This window comes from Pleurodeles waltl, chromosome 9 (genome assembly GCF_031143425.1).
Source record: "Pleurodeles waltl isolate 20211129_DDA chromosome 9, aPleWal1.hap1.20221129, whole genome shotgun sequence".
NCBI classification, from domain to species: Eukaryota; Metazoa; Chordata; class Amphibia; order Caudata; family Salamandridae; genus Pleurodeles; species Pleurodeles waltl.
In genome coordinates, this window is record NC_090448.1 from 761,374,862 (window position 1) to 761,394,005 (window position 19,144).

Here is a 19,144-nt window from a genome sequence, read left to right on the forward strand (position 1 = left end):
CCTATATGTAGCTTCACAATGGAAACTCCCAATATGGCCATGTAAGGTGTCTAAGATCATGGAAATGTCCCCCCATTCCAATTCTGGTATTGGAGGCCAATTCCATGCATCCTGGAGGCTCCACAATGGACCCCCAGGACTGCCAAACCATCTCTATCAGGCTTACACTGCAGCTACAGCTGCTGCCACCTCACAGGCAGGGTTCTGCCCTCCTGGGGTCTGAGCAGCTCAGTCCCAGGAAGACAGAACAAAGCATTTCCTGTGGGAGGATGGTGTTACACCCTCTCCCTTTCCAAATACGTGTTACAGGCGTGGGAGGGGTAGCCTTCCAGAGTCTCTGGAAATACTTTGAAGGGCACAGATGGTGCCCTCCTTGCATAAGCCAGTCTACACCGTTTCAGGGACCCCCAGTCCCTGCTCTGGCATGAAACTGGACAAAGGAAATGGGAGTGACTACTCCCCTGACCATCACCACCCCAGGGGTGGTGCCCAGAGCTCCTCCAGTGTGTCCCTGGCGTTACCAGTCTTGTTTTCCAAGGTGTGGTGACACTCTGGAGATCTCTGAGTGGCCAGTGCCAGATGGTGACATCAGAGATTCCTTCTGATAGTCAGATAGTCAGAGATGCATCTGATAGGTGCATACCTGGTTAGGTAGCCAATACCCCTCTCAGGCCTATTTAGGGTCTCACCTGTGGGTTCCTCTTCAGATTCAGCTTGCAGGTTTCCACCAGGAATCCTCTGCAACTCCAGCTTCATCCTCTGACCGTCGGAGCAAACAGCTCCAGGAACCACTGTAACTGCAACAAAGTATCCAGAAAGGCTACTGTAACTCTGCAACCTCAGCTCCAGCCAGCAACTGCAACAGTTTCCAAGGTGTGCACGCTCTGGGGACTCCCTGTCTTTACCCTGCACCAGAAGGACCGAAGAAATCTCCTGTGGAGTGACAGAGTCACTTCCCTGCTGCAGAAGGCACCTTCTAAGACGACGACCGGTTCTCTGGGACTCCTCTCCTGGCAACGAACGTGCTCCCTGGGACACAGGTGGTGGACCCTTTCGACACAGACTGTCCTAAGGTCCAGCTGTCCAAATTTGGAGGCGGTAAGAGCTTGCCTTCCCCGTTTGCGACAGTACCCTGTGCACGGCGTCATCTTCATCTCCTGAGGCCTCTGTGCACTATTTGCAAGAATCCTTCGTGCACAGCCTGGCCCAGGTCCCCAGCACTCTATCCAGCGACGCACAACTCGCTGAGTTCTTCTCCGGCGACGTGGAACCTTCTTTTGTAGTGCTGCAGCAACCACAATTTGCACCTTCTTTGTCCCTGAGTCCTGGGACCTCCATGGGTGCTGCCTGGTCATCTGTGGGTTCCCTCCAGTGTTGGGAGCCCCCTCTGCCTCCTCAGTCCGAGTTGAGGCCCCCAAGTACCTCCTGGGTCCAGGCCGCGCCATTTTGACGCAATCCACAACATTGCTTGAACCAAGGCTTGTTGGACGAATCCGGTGCTGCAACTCGCCTGCAACCCACATCTCCACGTGGGACATCCTTTGCATCAAGCACGAACCCACAGCCATCTTCTTTGGTGCGTTTCTGCAGTCTTCTTCCAACCAGAGAATCCTCTTTTGCACCATCTTCTAGGTTGGCAGGGGCTCCTGTCCTTCCTGGAAACATCTGCGAGTTCTGGACTTGGTCTCCTCTCTTTACAGGTCTTCAGGTCCAGGAATCAACATTTGTTGCATGCAGTCTTGCTTGGTTCTTGCAATAACTCTTTCCACGACTTGTAGCGTGTCCTGAGGAAACTTGCAGTACTTTACTCCTACTTTCCTGGGCTCTGGGGTGAGGTATTTTACTCACCTTTGTGGTTTTCTTACACTCCCAGCGCCCCGCTACACACTACACTTGCCTAGGGGGAATTCGTGATTTGCATTCCACTTTCTTAGTATATGGTTTGTGTTGCCCCTAGGCCTATTTCTTCCTATTGCATTCTATGGTGTTTTCTATTGTTTGCACTATCCTATGACTATTTACTTACCTGATTTTGGTGTCTAGTGTATATATTGTGTATAATACTTATCGCCAGAAGGAGTATTACCTCTAAGATATTTTTGGCCTTGTGTCACTAAAATAAAGTACCGTTATTTTTGGTAACACTGAGTATTGTCTTTTATTGTGTATAAGTACTGTGTAACTATAGTGGTATTGCAGGAGCTTTTCATGTCTCCTAGTTCAGCCTAAGCTGTTCTGCTACAGCTACCTCTATCAGCCTGAGCTGCTATTACCATCCCATCTATATCTCAACATTATAAAATATTGACTTGTAATGTCAGGGGTATTGACTCAGCCACAAACGCTATAAAATCCTGGTGCAGCTCCATCGTAGTAGGGCAAACATAGTTTATTTGCAGGAGACCCACCTCTTAGTTGTTAAAGACAATAAACTATGCAATAAATGGAGGGGTCAGTTGTTCCACACTACATACTCAGTGTTTGCTCTCAGCTCACCACATGGTTCAATGCTGGGCCCCTTTGAAGCACAAGACAATAAAACTGATGCTACCAGGCATTATATCTTTGTTAACAAGTCTCTGGGTGGTGAACTGTTGGTACTGGGCAATGTATTCGAACCAAATATTGATCAAAATATAGCCCTCCAACGGATATCCACAATATTAGCAGAGTGGTTCCATCTCCCCTGGAAGATAGGAGGTGACCTTAACGCAGTCATGGATGTCAGGTTTGTTTGCCCTCCTGAGTGCAGGTGCCACCAAACATTCGCAAGCCCTTTCCAGCTGGGTTTCAAATTGGTCACTAAAGGACGTATGGTGGAAATACAGCAGGGGGAAACGTCCTTAAGAACACAGACGTTTCCCATGCAAGCGTAACTACGCTTGCCAGAACAACGCGTGCCATTTTTTGTGCCTTAACCATGCATGTGCAAAACTATGCATATGCGTGGTTAAGGCACAGAAAAAGGCATGTGTTGTTCGGGAGAAGATGCGGAGGACACGGTGAGGTAAGTGGGGCTAGGGAGGGGAGAGGATTAAGGGACTCGGTGGGTGGCGGTCGGGCAATTTTTTTTAAGGGGCGGGGGAGTTTGGGTATTTTATTTAGGGTTAGAGTGGGGGATTGGGCTTTTTTGTTTTTTAGGGGTGGGAGTTTGGGTATTTTTTTTGTTTAGGGCTGAGGGTGGGGGGAAGGGGTAGTGTATGTTTAAAGGGGTGGGGGAAGGTTTAAAGAAGGAGGGAGGAGAGAAGAGGAGGAAGGATAAAAAAGAGGACGCAGTGAGGTAAGTGTGGTTGAGTCAAGGGTGGATGGTATTTTTAGCGGTGGAGTAGATGTAGGGATTAGGGTGGGTGGGTGGGAGGTGTCAAGGTGCCTAAGTTTTTAGTGGCATGGGTGGGGAGGGTCAGGGCAGTTTTTTTTAGGGCTCAGGGCGGGTGGGGGGAGTCAGGGTAGTTTAGTTTTTAAGGGAACGGGAGGGATAGATTTCTTTTAGGGCTTAGGGTGGGTGGGGGTCGGGTAGTTTACTTATTAGGGGGGAAGGTTTTAGGGCTCAGGGCTGGTGGGGTAGTTTAGTTTTTAGGGGCAGGGGTGGGGAGGTCGAGTATTTTTTTATTTTTTTAAGGGTGGGTCAGGGTACTTTAGCTAATAGGGGCCGAGGGTAGGATTTTTTTTTTTTTTAGGGCTCAGGGTGGGTGGGGTGTGTCGTGTTACTTGAGATTTTAGGGGCGGGGTGGAGGGCTAGGGTTTTTTTTTATTTTTTTTTTAAGGCTTCCGGCGCGTGGGGTGTCTGGGTAGTTTAGTTTTATGGGGCAGGGTGGAGGGGGTTAAGGTTTTTTTTTTTTTTTTTATTAGGGTTCAGGGGCGGTCGGGGTACTTTAGTGTTTAGAGGCAGGGTTTGGGAAAGTCTTTTTTTTTTTTTTTAGGGCTCAGGGCAGGTAGGGGGTTGGGGTAGTTTACGTATTAGGGGTGGGCTGCGCTATCGTCTCCCCTTTTGCCAAACCCTCCCGGACATCCGGGCCGTTGTCCTGCAACGCGGCTTCCGGGATCTGGAAGGTGCCCCTGGGGCGTTGCCCCATGTGTCCCAGGGGATCAACTTGTAACAGAGTTGCGTCGTCTCCGTTACAAAATCCATCATGGAATCAGTGACGATTTATTAAAATGAGTTTTTTTTTATACCAAACATCCCTATTTTCAATAAAGCCATGACGTAGCTTGGAAACTCGCAGCGACCAGTGTCCAGCACATGTAGTTAAAATGCCTTCCCTGTTCACTCACTATGTCTAAGAATTGACAAAGGCATAACAGGTGCATATCTGCTTGTGCAGATATATCTTCACATGTAATATACTGCACCCTGCCTTAGGGCTGTAAGAGCTGCTGTATGGGTGATATATATAATGCAGGCAGTGTTAGGGGACATGGCATACAGGCTGTGTGCCATGTCATGTTTTCACTTTTAGCTGCACCAAGGCACGCTGCTTGCAATAGAAGTCTGTATGTGCTAGGTGAGGGGATTCCTGAGGGTGGCACAACGCTGCATCCTTTGGGGAGTCTTTTTGGTACCTATGTCCTATGTACTGGGGTACCATTTACTAGGGACTTACAGGGGGACTAAAGGTATTGCCAATTTGGGAGCATTTGCACAGTTTTAGGGAAAGATATCTGGTACTGGGGACCTGGTTAGCAGGAACCCAGTGCGCTTTCAGTCAAAACTGCATTGAATACCTGGCACAAAGTGGGGGTGACCATGGCAAATGGGGACACTTTCCTACAGCACTGGGCCCTTTAGATGCTGAATCTTCAACACACACATTCGTACAAGCAATGTTTGTAATGGGCACTAGCAGACATTTAATTAAATGGCTGTATAAAGGCCTTCACACCCAGCTACACTCACCACTTGTCTCATGGCGTACACAGTAGGAGACTTATGTGGGCCGAGCTCTACACGGTAAGGAACAGAGGTTTGTTGTGGAATACCCCACAATAATACCCCGAAACATACACTTTAAATTCATTCAATTTAACTGCTTCACAGAGCATACTTAACACCTGCTCAATTACACAAGATTTTCCCCACAGCTTCGGCGGCATGACCATGTGGCCAGATTAAAGAGGCATCCTTAATACATATGCTATGGTCCTGCCCCATTTTAGTTACGTATTGGGCCGAACACTATCTTTTGGGCTCTAAATCCTCGAAAGTGATTGTGCAATTTGTGGATCTAGCACTCCTTATAGCTAAGAGGCAAATAACAAGGTGCTGGTGCGGGGATCTATGGTGCTCGGACTTTGTGGAAAGCCAAGTGCTCCGTAGAGAAGAATACTGTGGGCTCCAAAAGCATCCCATAGCCTTGGCATGGGACAACATTCTAGAACACTTTAAAACACAAGACGTAGACACGGACTAATCCCCCTACACTTCTTCACAATTAAATTGTACGGAACTGACCCTAATGATGTTCTGGGCATGGAATACAATCTTGTACAATAACCTAAAGTTGGAACGGTTCTCTACCTCTTCACAGAGTATAACTTACAGTGTTTTTCATAACAGCAAGGTGGGCATGCAGGGTGATAGATGGGCTATACAGTCATTTTTCTTTGTTGTTGAAGTTTATATTTTTCTTTGTTGCTGTAGTTCATATTTCTTGGTTTTTTAGCATTACTGATAACATTGCTTTGCTTTTCAGTCACTAACTGTACAATATGATCTTCCTTTTCTCTCCTCTCTTTTACCTGATCTTTACCAATACCAATTACTCAATCGTGTGCTGTTGTAACTTATTGTCAAATAATTTTCTACAAGGTTGTAATAAGATGTAATTTTCTAATGTGTCTCATATGTTTTCCAAAAAGCAATTAAATATGTTTAAAAAAAATACTATCCTGTTAAATTCTAGCTCTGGTTTTAGCCAAACAGACTACAACAACAGCAATGTCTCAGTTGAATGATATCTGAGAAGTAATCTTGCCCCAGTTCCTCATGAGTAATGAGCTTTGCCGTACTTTTGGAGAGCAAAAGTAAACATTTATAAAACAAATTCTCTACAATCTATAGGCTGTTGGAATTAGCATAACCCTACACATCACTCCCATACACAGCTATGGAGACACACTGTCTATTACAAATTTTCATTAGAGCTGTCACACCTGTATCCCCCAGTTTCATAGCAAAATCAAAGAATGATGCAATACTTCTAGTAAAAGTGTTTCTACTATCTCTAACCAAAGGCAACCAATTAAGGGATGAGTCATATAGTATACCTTGATAAGGGAAATTGATTACCCTGGTGAGAACATGGCCCTTAACCTAATGGGTACAGCTTTTAATAGATCTACGACCTATTACCATCATGTGTGACTTGCTAAAGTTGGTACTCGGATCCGGGTTGTCGAGGTAAATTAAAAGGTATCCATTAGCAACTGCAATGTCAGTGCTGTTCTGGAAACCAAAACCGCATCATCTGCAAAGAGGAGGACTGGCACTGGTCATCCGCCTATGGTAAGCATATCACGTCCCCCACCTACCAAGACCTGTTTCAATTAATTACCATATAATGTAAACAAGAAGGGGGCCAGAATGCCGCCCCGTCTGACCTCCCCCCCCACCCCTTAAGAGAAAATGCTCTGTACATTCAACTCTCTCCCCATATCTTATATAAAGGCTGATTAATTAGTGTGTAGATATGAACAATGTTATTGCCTATTCCCATTTCCAACATACGGGACCACAGCTTATCCCTGTTAACCCTGTTAATAGTGGAGCTTAAGGATAGATGTAATGCTCCTCCTTTTCACACAGTGTATTTACTGATTAGAAGGCACAAGTTAAAACACTGATCTACCATTCCTCTACCACTTCGGAACCCATTGTGTACCTCAGACAGACCTCGGTGGTCACTAATCCATTGGTTTGGCCTTTCAAGGATCACATTCCCTATTGTACCAGGGGTCATAGTGAAAGCCTTTTTTTTAAAACGGAAGGGTAACTGAATTAGCACATTCTTCTGGTAGTTTGTGTCTAATGGATACATTTATATAGTTAGTAAAAATTGGACTCCATAATTGAATGTTGAACATATACAAGTTCAGAGGAGCCCAATCAGGGGCTTCATTCTCAGAGAGTCCATCTAATGCATTGCGCACCTCCTCCCAGCATAAAACTAACGTCTAATTGCAAGAAGACTGCAGTAAGGGGAAAACCACCTGTACAGAAGAGTCATTGCTAAAAGCTTTATAGGTGCCCTAAAATGTCTCACCCAGACGTCCAGTCCACTAAGATATGCTGTGATAGCAGAGAGCCTGCGCCAAGCTAAAGAAATGGGTGAATAACTATTTCCCAAAACTTACCATTACTACGGATTGGCACCAAAAGATCTTCCCAGGCGTCCTCCCTCAAGAAGATTTTCCTTTGTTTCACTGACAGTTTATAGGTGGTCTGCCATAGTGCAACTTTTGTACAATCCCTGGAAATCTCTTTAAGCGCTATAAAGGTAGGTGTTCTCTCTTTAATTCCAGGGTCAGTCTGAGCCCATTCCAATAGAGTGAGGCTAAAATTATTAATAATCATGTTCATCAATTTACCCTCTGCAGAATTAATAAGATGAGGTATGGAGCCGTTAACAACCAAGATCAAACCCTTATTGAAGTCATGACGATTTTGACAGAAATGTAAATGCAAATCACCTATCAGAATTACAGATGTATGTCCCTCTTTAGAGTTAATATTGCTTTCCAACAAATCTTGCATACAGCTGACACTATCCGCAGTAAAAAGGGAGTTGTTGGCAATATAAACAATTAAAAGTCTAAATGATATAGAAAACGTCAGACAAACTGCGAGTAAATTGGGCAACCCAGTGTCTATCTATTGGATTTTACAGTCAAGACAGTGAAATTAATACCAATGAGCACCCCTTACTTCGACCTCCCAAAATAATAGCTAAGTCCTGAAACTAAAAAACTGCAATAACCATCCAAAAATAACTGACCTCACAAATTTTTTGTGGGCATATTATATTATACTTTTTTTAAATAAAATGTCAACCAGCTACAATCTCCTTTCTTACTCCCTAGGCTTGCTATATTTCAACATAAAGTCTATAGGGATGAGAATATGTTTCCCTTACTGTCCCCACTTCTCACAGTGATGCCCCAAATACTGAACCTTGAGGGGGACAGTCATTTGTTGACGTCTAAATTATTAAAGGCTTCAAAATTATTACTAGCTGGGATGTTAAAAAACACACTATTACTTTATGGAGCTGACACGTAGGATGCATCATATATTTTAGGGAGAAGGTGTCTATAAAAGAAACCCAGTGGTAAAGGCACACTGCCAGGAAAGTGGCACTGAATTCCTCTAACAGATGACCAGCAACAAAGGCATCTACGAAATGTACTACTCCACAATCACCTTCCATAGTTTTGGGGGTTGTGCCTATCCATGAGACTCTTCTCACCATAGTAATACTTTTATACAGTTATGGCATATGTCCCAATCTCCCTCCTAGCCAATGAACAACTTTATTTTTCCATTGAGGTAAGAACTCCAGAGACCCTGATCTCAGTACGGGACCCAGGCTAAAACAGCAAAATATGGAGTTGCTACAGGAATAAATCAAGGATGACTCTCTGCAAGGTTATACCTTCGCCCAATCCACAGGAACTTACCCAGCTGTCTTTCCTTCATTCACTAGAAGGCAGATCTAGAAAAGCATTATTACATGAATTGACAATATTGACACAGACCAAGTTCTTACTCTGCATGTCTTCAATTAAGTTACACCACAAAGGCCTTTCTAAATCATATGCGTGAAACAAGCTGGTAGACAATGGGCTAATGTGTTCCTTGATTGTGTTCCCGACTGTTCCTATGAGGACATTTTTGACACAAAATTGGAGTGACTGGATGAAGTTAATTTGGGAAAGGACATATTCTATTTTAATAAGCCTTTTGTTACATATAGTAAAATATTTAGCAACAAAGGGTTCCAATTTTTCAAAATGCTTACTAATTATATATTCCTGGCCTCTATTTAGCACTTCATCTCTGCCTCAGCCCACAGCAGACACTACATCTATCTGGGAGCCATCCTTCATATTTTTCTTTTTTCTACCGATGTTGAGGAGTACAGTGGGCCCCTTGAATTTGGAAAGATGAGCAACTGCCTCTACAGTATGAGTATTATTAAGTGCTGGTGTAGCTGTGCCAAGATCAACAGAATTGACACCAGTTACCCCGTAGGGCCCACAGAGGTATCAGAGTTGGGGGCACTTAGGCCACTACCCTCTAACCCCACTTCCTCTTCCAGTATTTGGATCTCATTCGAGATAGCATCCATTGCAGATGTCAATAACAATGACATTATGCTAGAGTCCTTCCTTATACATATGCTTTTGGTTGCTTTGAGGAGGTGAGATTTTGTGCTAACCCATCCTATTATTCAAATCACGACCAAGAGAGTTTCCCCAGTTTGATCTCGACGGGTGCAGATGGGCCTGCTCTTGGCCTGGTGATAAGTTTGGGCACGCCAACAGTGCGGGAGATCCCAGGTGTCCTTAATGCATGTCCTGCTGAAGGAGCTCCTTCTACTTCTGGGCTCAAGCAAGGTGTGTTGTTGGTAAGACTTTTCACAGCCCCACACACCACAGTCAGCGTCCTGCACTGCGGGAGATCCCAGCTGCCTTAATGCACGTCATGCTGCAGGAGCCCCTCCTCTTCCTGGAGCCAGGCAAGATATGCTGTCGGTAAGAGTGTCCACAGAACCCCACACACCACAGTCGGAGTCCGAGTTTTGTTTCGTTATTTTACCACAATCCCATGGGAGAACAGCGGGCTAGGGGGGGAAGAGTATCCCTGCCCTTCCCTTTATACTCTCTTTTTTTAATAGACTTTTCAGGACAGGGGACTAAGTTCCCAAGCTCTATAATGGCCACAGCTGCAACATTTCTTATGCTGAAGGACAGCCAATCAGAGCACTCGCTCCCGCTGGACCCTCAGTCATGCTTGAGCAAGGTGGTCGAAGGGGAAAAGCCCAGATATAAATCTTTTTGAACTTTCATTTCTCAAGAACTACTGAATGGAATTACACCAAATCACAAAAAACACACTTTCTGGATCAAGATCTAGCCTCCTGACTAATTTGGAGTAATTCCCTTCAGCCATTTTGGCTGTAGTGCTTTTCACTAATCCCTATTGAACTTGAATGGGAAATAGAATTTTGGGATCCATCCCCCCACAATTCTCAGCCCTGGCTTGACGGATCACCACAAAACCTTCCAGGAAGTTGCGGAGTAAAACATTTTTTTTTTTTTTTTTAAGTTTCATAAAGAGTCAACAGATGGTGGCAATTGTTATTAACATTACAAAAAAGACCCAGCCAAAAGGAACTCCCACAGGATGGACGAGGAAAAATAATTTTCCTTTTAGAAAACCCTCACCTACTAAGGTTACCCCTTATTGGCATGCTTCATCAATGGGTGTCTTCCCGTTCCGTTACAGAACCAGTGGTGCTGCGACCAATGAGATACATGGGAGCACTGATGTAGTCTCGCCAATGTGAATCAAATTAAGGGATAGGAGTGGTGGGGTCTTGGATAAGTTAAAAATACCTGCTTCTTAGTGGTTCCAATGGTTTAATAGATCTCCTGGAGAGATGTTATTAGAAAACAAAAAAAACCTAATTTCTTATGTAAAAGCAATCCCAACTATAACTAAAGAGTGGCAATCACCACTCTAATGTAATACATATATATATATACACGCACGCAATTATTTATTGCAGTTTTATATAGCGCAAACACGGCCCAAGGACAATGGATCACTTTACATGGGCACTAGATAACATTACACAAGGTCGGATTAATTTTATTATATGAACAATAGATTAAGAGATTTACCCGGAATAAAAGGATGTTGAGTCAATGCCAGGATGCAAACTTGGCTCCCCAAATCCCAAGGCAGCACCTGTGACCATTAGGCCACATCCTTTTTTTAAATTTATACTGAAAGTCATACCTAAGGGTTGTGGTTGTGCATGATCATGTAAAGTGAGCACTTTCTCTGTTGAAATGGCTTTGCAAGGTTAAAACAAAAAACAGCAACAAATACTCCAAGGTTCACTCCTAGTCTTGCTTGGGAATACTTGCAAGGGTTTGTTTTGAAACTGGACATAGGGACACAGTTTAACACCTTGCACTGATGAACAAAACAGAGCTGTTCAATTTATGTATTACTTACATATAGACCAGAACACTCAGAGCACACCAAAAATCAGCTTGGGGCCGACCAGTGTCCCGACCTACAGTTTGGAAAACTCTGCCAAAAGACACAAGGATTTTGGAGTTGGTGACCCACCCGAACAAACCATGGGGATAGACGATCTGCACTATGGTCACCTTTGTTAGGCTCTATTTTTAATGCTTTTATATTGTTTTGACAACTGCATTATGCATGTTTTTGTAATTTAATTATGGTATGCTTGATGGTTGCCTTGCAGGAAATCTTGGAACAAAACAGTAGGTATGAGTTAGTTATAGTGACATGCCAATGTTGAAGGTTATAGGCCTGACTGTTTATAATGAACAGTTACAATAAAGGTAGTAGGCTTGACAGCTTGATTGTGAAAAGCATATTTAAAATTTGTGGGTAGATTGTTATTACTCTGTAATAAAGCTCACAGATAGATATTTTGTTACATGGAATCTCACAGATTACCATAGTAGGCAAGGGTTTTGGTGCTGGTTAGCACCATCTGACAAACCATAGATACAGCAGATTTGCACTGTTAGGAGCCTTATCAGGCCTTCTTAGGAGAGAAGGTATATTGCTTTGTCAACTGTAATTTTGTATACCATGTGATTTTATGATTGTAGGCCTGATGGTTGCCTTGTGGGAAAGTTTAAGTTTAGAACAGGAGGCCTTAGGTGGTTATGGTAATGAACCCAATTGGTTCACTACGAAAAAGTATTTCTAATGCCATAGGTCTGAGCTGTTCCTTAATAAAAGTGATGGTAAATGCACTAGGGCTGACATTTATTGTGAGAAGCATATGTTAAAGTCACTAGGCATTTAAGGTTGGATTGTTTTTCTCTGTATTAAAGCATGCAGATAGGTATTTTGTTACATCAAAGGTCACACATTCATTTTTATAGGGAGGGAGTTTGGTGTTGATTACAGACTCTGACAAAACCATTGGGGAGAACATTTGCACTGTGATAATTTCTTTCTAAGAACTTCTTAGCTGTCTATCAGAATCTTGTATTAAATACCCCATGAAATAATACATAAATCCATATGTATATAAATATATCTATATAGATACATAAGGGGCCTTTGGTTCTGCTCAGTTCAGAAACTAGTGAGTGTACTTTGCACTCTGCTTCCATCCATGACAGCATACTGCTCGGGGTAATGGTTCAGTCGACAACAGTCATTGGCTCTCTACCTCGGTGAATGACAACATTTTCTGATCATGAGTACATCCACCTGAAAAGGCAGTACGCTACAAAGTTAAGGCTGGATGGCTTTGCTCTGGTTGTCAATTTTCTCCGTTCAGTGTCACCTTTCATTTCTTTGCTGCTCCTCTTTTTGTTTTCATGTTTTTTTAAGAAGTTACTATAGCTCTCCATGCAGTGCTGACGGATCGCTTTATAGCCACTCATTTCATCTGCAGGGTGCCACAGCCCCCATGGCCACTTCCTCTAAACCTGGGGACCAGTATGGATTGCTGTTACTGATTATGCATCATTGTTTTACTATTTTAAGATGCTCAGCAGGTAGGTTTAAAATGTGGTGGCCATGCTGGAACCTTAAAACAAGAATAGACTTGTTAAAATATCTGTGTAAGACAGACACCCACTGGTATGTTAGTTTTCTTATTGAAAGCATATGCCTGATGCGTTCAGACGGGCATCAGGTTTTATTTAATCTACTTGTATAGTTTTAATGTATTGTGCATATGTTTTTAAGTCTTTGTGTGTTTATGTCAGTGGGTGAATGCAGGAATGAGTCAGTTGATACATGAATGAGTGCAAATATGAGAGACAGAGTGCGTTTATGGTGAAATATAGAATGCATAAACCTATCAATGACACAAAACGCACTTTCATCCATAAGCCAGACCTACTGGCATTGCCAGTGCTTGTTTCAGTCACTGTAGACAGAACTAGGGTGCAGTTTAGAACAAAGGTCCTACAATGTAGTTGTAAGAGGTTTTATTTTCGAAGAATAACAATTTCAGGAAAAACTTTAACGTCTAGTATCGTTTGAAAGCTGTGCCCACTGAACTACATATGCTGGATTCTGCAAACTTTTTTAAGGAAGAAATATGGATTAAGTGTTAAAGGGCCCCACACATGGCAAGGAATTATGTTAATGCTTATGGCTTACAATGATGATCGTACAAAAAAGAAAAGGACATTTGAGATGTGGGCCGTAAAGTGGAGATCATCATACCAAGGGTAATAATGGGAAAAACTACAATAACAAATACTAGATGGGAGACACACACCAGGAGTGGAGTGGCAATGGAAGAAATCAGAGGCAAACTATTACGTGCAGAGAACATAAAGATGCGTTCATCCAGTAACAGTAAGAAGTGATTTGAGCAATACCTTTTTTGGAGAGAAGACATAAGAAGATGAGGTAATTCAAAGAAACGGTTAAAATATGAGATCCCACTCATATTAACAAGTTGTGGTTAGGAAGAGGAAGGTATAAGATACCACTGAGAATAGCAGAAGTGCAATAAGATAAGTCGATTGGTGAAAAGAGAGGGGTATAAGAAGAGACAGACCAGAAATGAATGGCACCATGTGACAGAAGATCCTAAGAGTCAAAGGACAGCGTGCTTACTGCTGTTGGCCTTACCGCTGGATGGTCTTTGCCAAGGGTCTTTTCTCTGATCGCCAAGGCATCATTCAGTAAGTGGGCCGCCTCTTTGTACTTGTTCTGGTCCCTTGCAAGAAATAAAAAGATTACTGTCTTCTTCAAATAACGTTTTTGAAGCTGATGCCCCATTCTTACAATTGTAGATGCACATCTATAATGACATGCCATTAGGAGCACCAGAGTATCTCAAAAAGTAGTTACTTTTCTAAGTCAGTCACCTGAATGTGTTCATCACTTATCATGAAAATGAATTCCTCACCGATAAAAAGATCAAAGACTCAAACAAAAGTCCCAGAATATTTAAAGCAGTTACTTCGCTCTACAAATACATACAACTGACCTGTACACTAGGGCCAGGATATTTAACATTGTGGCCACATCTGGGTGGTCATGTCCAGAAGTCTTCTCTAAGTCCTCTAACGCCTGCTTGCACAGAGGCACAGCAACCTCATACCGGCCCTGTGAGGCATACTGGATCACAAGATTGTGTAACGTGCGAAGACGGGCTGGGATCTCATAGCCGCCATGCTGAGCTGCTACCTCGCCCGAAGTGCGCCCTGGGGCTGCAAGAAAAAAGCACCATTAAAATAACTTTCAAAGGTTCCATCAGGAAGACACACAGTCAAGCCTTATTATAATACAAAAACACACACACTATATTAAGACATAATCCATTAATAAAAATGGACATGAAGCAAATACGTTGCTATTTTGCCTACATATAACAGTGAAAAACAGTGTTTCTTATCTTTATTTTAGTTCTTTTATTCCTGAAAGTTGCTTTTGGCTCTCAAATGAATTTTGCATTATGAGAAAGACACAGATACCTGAAATTGGACACAGGTGTGCAAATCCAAATAAATTACCTCTCCGTGGAGATGTAACTATTAACAGGAACCTTTATGACAACAATGAATCTTACAGTAGGCTCACTAAAAAAAATCTTCAATAGTTAGACTTTCACAAAGTTGTCTGGCTTCCAAATAAGTTTATATGGACCCGATCCCACAGGTTTAGTGACCACTGTTGTGCATTTTGGAAGCCCTTCACTAAGCAGAAGGAAATAATCTTTAGGAGCAGCTGGATCCCCACTTGCAAGTTCAGGTTGACAAACCTGGAGGAGGGAAGATCTTCAAATCATCAAGGAGGAAATGGTGGGAGTGGAACTCATGGCTTCTCTATGGTTCCAGGCCACGCTCCAAGAGGTCAATGATGGAAGGATGCATATGTTCTCCCAGCCACGTTTTGTGTGTGACTTACAGGAGGGTAGGGAACTGAATTTGGCTATGGTAAATGCTAGCTCAGATGTCTGCGCTAGCTGACTGACGAAGCCAAGCATTTTTTTAGGCCTGTAGCTAAAAGAGGAATTGAGGGGGGGAGAATAAGTGTTTATGTTGTTCTGTGGTCTTTTTTATCCAAGTTTTTTCTGCTGCCTAAAACTCTCTAACTCTGCACCCATTTCTTCTCTTGCACCATTATTAGATGTGGGAACCAGACTTATACGTTTAGCTGGGCGGTGGTACCAAACCTTGTTACAAGGTTGAGCCCATGTGTTCTTTGTGTGGCCATTTCTTGTATGATGATGTGACATACTCACAAAACAGATAAAAGCATGTTGTTATAAATATTCATACTTGCTTCTTCACATCACTTAGGTGTGAAAACAACAGTATAGAATCAATCAATCAATCAATCAATCGCATTTATAAAGCGCGCTACTCACCCATAAAGGGTCTCAAGGCGCTGGAGGGGGGGGGGGGGTCAGTGCTCGAAGAGCCAGGTCTTGAGCTGCCTTCTGAAGGAGAGGTGGTCAGGTATGGCGCGAAAGTGGCTGGGCAGAGAGTTCCAGGTTTTCGCTGCTAGGAAAGAGAAGGATCTTCCTCCGGCGGTGGCTTTGCGGATGCGGGGTACGGCTGCCAGGGCCTGTCCGGTCGAGCGTAGAGTGCGCGGAGGGGTGTAGAAGGAGACGCGGTTGTTGATGATTTTGGGTCCGAGGTCGTGGAGGGCTTTGTGTGCGTGGGTGAGGAGTCGGAAGGTGTTCCTCTTGTTGACTGGGAGCCAGTGAAGTCTCTTCAGGTGTCCGGAAATGTGGTGGTGGCGGGGTATGTCCAGGATGAGTCGTGCGGCAGCGTTCTGGATCCGTTGTAGTTTTCTCTGCAGCTTGGTGGTGATGCCGGCGTATAGGGTGTTCCCGTAGTCCAGGCGGCTGGTGACGAGGGCGTGGGTGACGGTCTTCCTGGTGTCGGTGGGGATCCAGCTGAAGATCTTGCGGAGCATGCGGAGGGTGTTGAAGCATGCCGAGGTCACCGAGTTGACCTGTCTGGTCATGGAGAGGGATGAGTCCAGGGTGAAGCCGAGGTTGCGTGCGTGGTCGGTGGGTTGGGGAGTGCTTCCTAGGGCGGGGGGCCACCAGGAGTCGTCCCATGCGGCGGGAGTAGGGCCGAGGATGAGGACCTCCGTCTTATCTGTGTTCAGTTTCAGCCGGCTGTCTGTCATCCAGTTCGCTACTTCCTTCATTCCTTCATGTAGTCTGGTCCTAGCTGAGGTGGGGTTGTTTGTGAGGGATAAGATGAGCTGGGTGTCGTCGGCGTAGGATATGAGGTCGAGTCCGTGTTTGCGTGCGATGTTCGCCAGGGGGGTCATGTAGACGTTGAAGAGAGTGGGGCTGAGGGAGGATCCTTGGGGTACGCCTCAGATGATCTCCGTGGCTGTGGATCTGAAGGGGGGCAGGCGGACTCTCTGAGTCCTTCCGGAGAGGAAGGAGACGATCCATTCCAGGGCCTTGCCTCTGATGCCGGCGTTGCTGAGGCGGTGTATCAGGGTGCGGTGGCAGACCGTGTCGAAGGCTGCAGAGAGGTCCAGGAGTATGAGGGCCACGGTTTCTCCCTTGTCGGTCAGGGCTCGGATGTCGTCCGTGGCTGCGATGAGGGCGGTTTTGGTGCTGTGGTTGGCCCTGAAACCGAACTGTGTGGGGTCGAGGGAGTCGTTGGTTTCCAGGGCGGTGGTGAGTTGAGCGTTGACGATTTTCTCAATCACTTTGGCGGGGAATGGTAGGAGAGAGATGGGCCGGAAGTTTTTGAGTTCGGTGGGGTCTGCTGTAGGTTTCTTTAGGAGGGCGTTGAGCTCTGCGTGTTTCCAGCTCTCCGGGAAGGTGGCGGCGGTGAGGGAGGCGTTGATGACGTCTCGGAGGTGCGGTGCGATGATGTTGTCGGCCTTGTTGTAGATGTGGTGTGGGCAGGGGTCTGATGGGGATCCGGAGTGGATCGAGTTCATGACGCGGGTGGTCTCCTTGGTGGTGGTAGGGCTCCAGGTGAGGATGGTGGTGATGTCGGTGGCGGGTTCCGGGTGGGGGTTTGCGTTGGCGGTCGGGAAGCTGTTGTATATGTCGATGATCTTGTGGTGGAAGAAGGTTGCGAGGGAGTCGCAGAGGTCCTGTGAGGGGGGAATAGGGTTGTTTTCTGCATCCGGGTTGGAGAGCTCTTTGACGATGCCAAATAGTTCCTTGCTGTTGTGGGCGTTGTTGTCAAGTCTGTTCCGGTAGGCTGTTTTTCGTGCGGCGCGGAGGTGTTGGTGGTGTTGGCGGGTGGCGTCCTTGAGAGCTGACATGTTCTCTTCGGTCTGGTTGAGGCGCCACGCCTTCTCGCGGGCGCGGCATTCTTTCTTGGAGTTCTTGAGGTCGGGGGTGAACCAGGAGTTTTTCTAGTGGTTGTTGGTGTTGGCTTGAGTCTTCAGGGGGGCCAGGAGGTTGGCGCAGTCGGAGATCCAGCTTGTGAGGTTGTTGGCAGCTTCGTTTGGGTCGGTGGTGCTGGTGGGTTGGTTCTGGGAGAGGGTTGATGCGAGCTGTTCAGTGGTGATACGATTCCAGTGTCTTCTTGGTGGTTGCTGGGTGTGGTGAAGCACGGTGGTCTTCTTGAAGCTGAAGTCCGACCAGGTGAGTTCGGTGAAGGGCTGACGGTGATGTGTTTGCTGGAGGAGAAGATGGGGTCGAGCGTGTGTCCGCCGTGGTGGGTGGGTGTGTTGACTAGTTGTTTCAGTCCCAGGTTGGCGAGGTTGGCCAGTAGGGCGGTGGTGTTTTTGTCGGTGAGGTTCTCCAGGTGAAAGTTGAGGTCTCCTAGGAGGATGTAGTCGGTGGACAAGAGTGCGTGAGGGTTGACAAAGTCTGCGATGTCTTCGCTGAACTTGGCGCGGGGTCCTGGTGGTCTGTACATGAGGGTGCCTCTGAGGGTGGTCTTGGGGTCGCTGTGGATCGTGAAGTGGAGATGTTCGGCGTCGGGGAGTGAGTCGTCGGTGTGGGTCGAGATGCGGATGGAGTTTTTGTGTGCGATGGCGATGCCTCCTCCGATGCGGTTGGTGCGGTCTTTCCGGATGATTTTGAAGCCGTTGGGGATGGCTATGGCGATGTCGGGTGCCGAGGAGGGGTTCATCCAGGTCTCGGTGAGGAAGGCGATGTCCGGGTTTGTTGAGTTGATGAGGTTCCACAGTTCGATGGCGTGCCTGTGGATGGATCGGGTGTTGACCAGGATGCAGTGGAGATTGCTTCCGGGGGGGTTGTTCTTGGCGGGAGCGGAATGGGCCCGAAGGCAGGTGAAGCGGCAGTTGTTGCAGGTGAAGGATCCGTGGGTCCGTTTCGGGGTGGCACGGTAGCAGCCCGGCGTGCGGCCGGGGTTGAGTTTGGTGAGCGTGGTGGAGTCGTAGGTCAGGCGGGAGGCGCGGGGACCAGGGGGTCGGGCGCTGGGCGTGGTCCAGGCGTGGACGGGCGCAGACGGGCTCGCCTTAGGCGCGCCTTTGGCGCGCCAGCGGCGCGCCCGCTGCGCGGTCTCACAGCGGCCGCCATTTAAGGGGTGGCCGGGGAGGCGGGGTTAGCTGGGAGGCGGGAGGTGGGCGGGTAGGTGAAAAAGTGGGAAAAGCAACGGCGGGAAGCCTCGAGAATGGCGAGGAGGCCTATAAACGAAAAAGTACCGAAAAAGGTACGAAAAACGGAGAAAAAACGCGGAAAACGAGGAGAAAAGGCGGCGGAAGGACGGGGGGGACGGCGGGGACACTCGGCGAAGGCAGGCACTCGGGGTACACGGAGAGAAGGGGAGCGCGATCACAACAAGCAGGCAGCGAGGGGCACACACAGGCAAAACCAAGCAGGCAGACAGCAAAGGGCACACACTCGGGGTACACGGAGAGAGGGGAGCGCGATCACAACAAGCAGATAGCAAAGGGCACACACAGGCAAAACCAAGCGGGCAGACAGCAAAAGGG

The 19,144-nt window shown here is 46.2% G+C and overlaps 1 protein-coding gene across 2 annotated transcripts in view; it reads right to left on the reverse strand.

Moving 5' to 3' along the window:
* KLC2 (kinesin light chain 2) overlaps positions 1-19,144 on the reverse strand; it is a 310,347-nt gene that overhangs the window by 162,701 nt on the left and 128,502 nt on the right. For both annotated transcript variants that reach the window (XM_069207926.1, XM_069207927.1), the window contains exons 5-6: positions 14,235-14,457; positions 13,874-13,961 (exon numbers count right to left, since the gene is read on the reverse strand). In XM_069207926.1, the coding sequence (XP_069064027.1) occupies positions 13,874-13,961; positions 14,235-14,457 (311 nt within the window). The remainder of the gene's footprint in view (positions 1-13,873; positions 13,962-14,234; positions 14,458-19,144) is intronic.